Source organism: Macrobrachium nipponense, chromosome 20, assembly GCF_015104395.2.
Source record: "Macrobrachium nipponense isolate FS-2020 chromosome 20, ASM1510439v2, whole genome shotgun sequence".
NCBI classification, from domain to species: Eukaryota; Metazoa; Arthropoda; class Malacostraca; order Decapoda; family Palaemonidae; genus Macrobrachium; species Macrobrachium nipponense.
The window spans coordinates 65049829-65053591 of NC_061089.1; the positions used below are offsets into that span (position 1 = coordinate 65049829).

A 3763-nucleotide genomic window follows, 5' to 3' on the forward strand; every position below is an offset into this window, starting at 1 on the left:
GTTTTAGTTTACATTTTAATGTTCATTTTTCATTTTCTGTTAGGAAAATGCCTGTTTACGTAACGGGACTAATGTGCCGTACTAACCTCCCCCGTCCGTCACTCGCCTCCCTCCCTAGCCGCCCGCACGCGACTGTCACCAAGGTTAGATTAAATTACTTTTCTTTTCTTTATTTTACTTTAATTCTATTCATTACTAAAATATATTACTGTATAATTTTTTGTACTATATTTCTACATTTATATGTGTGTTTTCTTCATTATTTACGATGGTTTGGGGGTATATTTCATAGGTCTGGAACGGATTAAATACATTTCAGTTAATTTAAATGGGAAAAATGATTTGAGATACGAGTTTTTCGAGTTCCGAGCCCGGTTCCGGAACGAATTAATCTCGATCTCAAGGTACCATGTATATATAGATATATATATATATATATATATATATATATATATCTATATATAGATATATATATATATGATGAGTGGTATGTATGTATGAATATTTATATGTATATGTATGTATATATATATACACTATATATAAATATATGTATATATGTATGTTTCTTTGTGTATTTATTGATATATATATAGTATGTGTGTGCGTGTGCGTGTGTGTTCATGGGTATCTTATGGGAAAGTTTGCATAAATAAGATTTAAAACACAAAGGAAAAGCAATAATCAGCGCTTCTGAGTCCCGCGTTTCAAGTTCTACTTTCGTAACACATGTTTTGTCCGTAATAAGTGTCAAGAAGGATATCGGTCTTATGTGTTGGTTTACTGTTTGAGTGCATGTGCGTGTGCATATGTGTGTTTGTGTGTATATGTGTGCATGTAGCCTTACAAAACCATTGTAATCACTCTTGAAACTTGCCGTGAATTCTGGATTATTGATTAGAATCAATTCAGTGGAGAGTTATGCTCTCCTGACGGGCTGCTCTAGGGACAAGAGCAGGTGACAGCACAAGGCTGGCTTTATCTGAAACAATAAAGCAGTGCTGTGAGTATCATTATAAATGAATATAGTACACCGACTAAAGAGGAAATTAGTGGATCGCGAGTCATTTTATGTCAGTAAAGAGTAAATAGATTAGATATAAGAACAAGTTGGTGGATGGTCTGGCAGGATTGTTTCGAGATAGTTCGGTCAAGGCGAAATGATGATAGAGATTAGGTTAACCGAAAGAGATTTTAAACTAAATTGTTGTGAATAGGGAGAAGAACAAGACAGAGGTGCTGAACCGACAATTGGCGATGTTTTGGTGCACGTCTGTGAAGAAGCCAGGGAGTAAGTAGAACTTCCACGCTATAGTAGATTCACAACCGTGCTTTTGATGTCTAGGAAAAAAGTCAAGTCTCTGAAAAAGGGTGGCTCAGAGTAATGAAAATTTTGGCTGTTTCTGCCATATTCGACTTTTAATTTCTACATGAGGAAGGAGACTATAGTTGATTTACATCAACCGTGAATTTGATGTCTAGGCCCGTCCCTTACGACGCTGCTGATTGGCTGTTGATAAGCCAGTCACAGGGCTGGAAACTCTCAGTCTCTCTCGAGAGTTCACATAGGTAGGATGTGTGTTCCTCCTCTCCTGAGGGATACGTCTTTCAAACGTATACCACAGGAGAGGTGGAACACACATCCTGCCCCTGTGAACTCTCGAGAGAGACTGAGCGTTTGCAGCCCTGTGATTGGCTTATCAACAGCCAATCAGGAGCGTCGTAAGGGACGGGCCTAGACATCAAATGCACGGTTGATGTAAATCTACTATAGTCTCCTTCCTCATGTAGAAATTAAAAGACGAATATGGCAGAAACAGCCATCATTTTTATTACTCTAAGCCACCCTTTTTCAGAGACTTTTTTTTTTCCCCTTTCTTTCTTGGAACGAGTTTAAGGCAACTCTTTATCTTCACTGCCGTCTAAGTTTTGACAAGAGATAATAAGTATATTCCCACGCAATATACGCACGCCATTCCCTCGCGAGATAGACAAGCCGGAAATTGTTCTTTATCATTCAATCTTATATATAATTTAGATGCAAATGAGGAACATTTGCAGTCTATTGGGTGGATTGACGCTCATTTGCCTTTCATTCGCCGCCCCTCCTCCCAGTTTTCTCTTCCATTTGATGTTCTTTGTTGGGGAGAACCTTTTCTCTCTCTCTCTCTCTCTCTCTCTCTCTCTCTCTCTCTCTCTCATGGACGCTTGCACATATTTCCGTCTCCAACCTTCAAGCTTTTGTTCTAATTATTAAATCCTCTCTCTCTCTCTCTCTCTCTCTCTCTCTCTCTCTCTCTCTCTCTCTCTCTCTAGCGTACGCTTGCGCACTTAACACTTTTATTTTTGTCCAAATTTTGATTATTATTATTCTCTTTTACTATTGCAAACTCTCCCCACTTTTATAATTCTCTCTCTCTCTCTCTCTCTCTCTCTCTCTCTGCAAACGCACGATTAAGCGGAAAATTGAATTCCCCATTCGTTGCACAGAACTTCGTAATAAGCTCAATTCCTTTGTCCAGCTGAGAAATAACGACGCTTCCGAAGAGTCGTTGTTGTGTATGGGATTTCCTCGTTGATGTTTTTGAGTCTTTTTAGCTTCTCTCTCTCTCTCTCTCTCTCTCTCTCTCTCTCTCTCTCTCCTAGACGCCCTATTCGACTGGGTGTTAGTTATAGCGAGGGGTTCCGGGTCGCATCCTGCCTCCTTAGGAGACCATCACTTTTCTCAAGATGTGCGTTGTTTCTAGTAACACACTCTTCTGCATGAATCCTGGAGCGCTTCGGCCTCTAGTTTTTCCAGGTTCCTTTCCAAGGATCTTGGAATCGTGCCTAGTGTTCCCATGATTATGGGTACAATTTCCACTGGTATATCCTACATCCTTCTTATTCTTCTTCTTCTTATTATTATTATATTATCATCAAGATGAACCCTATTCATATAGAACACACTCAAAGGAGCCATTGACTTGAAATTCAAGTTTCATCATTTGAAGTAATGGTGGTAATAACTCAACACTTAGCATGAAATTTTGTTTCCGGGTAACAAACATACTTTCCAGTTTTGTAAATTAATAAACAGACAGACAGACAGACAGATTGAACTATGAGTCATATCTCACAACAGAAAAAAAAAATATTATCCGTAATTACAAATAATTATTATTATTATTCAGAAGATGAGCCACATTCATACGGAACCAGCCCATCACAGGTACCACTGACTTGAAACTCAAGCTTCCAAAGGATATGGTGTTCATTAGAAATAATTAACAGGAGGTAATGGAAAATACAGACAGAATGGATCATTCATCGAGAAAAGAAAAGAAATTAACAAATTAATAAATATATAGATAATATATTAGAAAATGCATATAAATAACCTCATTTACGAAGATAAATGCCACTGGATTCCCATCAGAGAGAGAGAGAGAGAGAGAGAGAGAGAGAGAGAGAGAGAGAGAGAGAGAGAGAGCTAATGGCAGAGTAAAGTCTATAAAACTTTGCCAGTTTTTTCAGCAACTCATGAATCTTGATAAATGCTTGTACTTTGGACGCTGTAGTTTCCAATATTTTTTTCTTTATTTTTTTCTTTCTGAGTTGCCCCGTAAATTTGCTCTGAGTCTCATTTGCGAAGCTTATTTTTCCTTTATTCCGTTCAAGGAAACGAAAAGCTAATGTTGTTTTCAAAATTTGATGAAGTACTCGACCGATATTTTGACTCGCTTTATTTTTTTTTTTTTTTTTTTTTTTTTTGTTTTTTTTT

At 37.6% G+C, this 3763-nt stretch overlaps 1 protein-coding gene across 1 annotated transcript in view; it reads right to left on the minus strand.

Moving 5' to 3' along the window:
* Nucleotides 1-908: 908 nt before the first annotated feature.
* Nucleotides 909-3763, minus strand: part of LOC135220386 (large ribosomal subunit protein mL37-like) — a 28647-nt gene continuing 25792 nt past the window's right edge. The window contains exon 9 of the mRNA XM_064257590.1: nt 909-982. Coding sequence (XP_064113660.1) covers nt 909-982 — 74 coding nt within the window. The remainder of the gene's footprint in view (nt 983-3763) is intronic.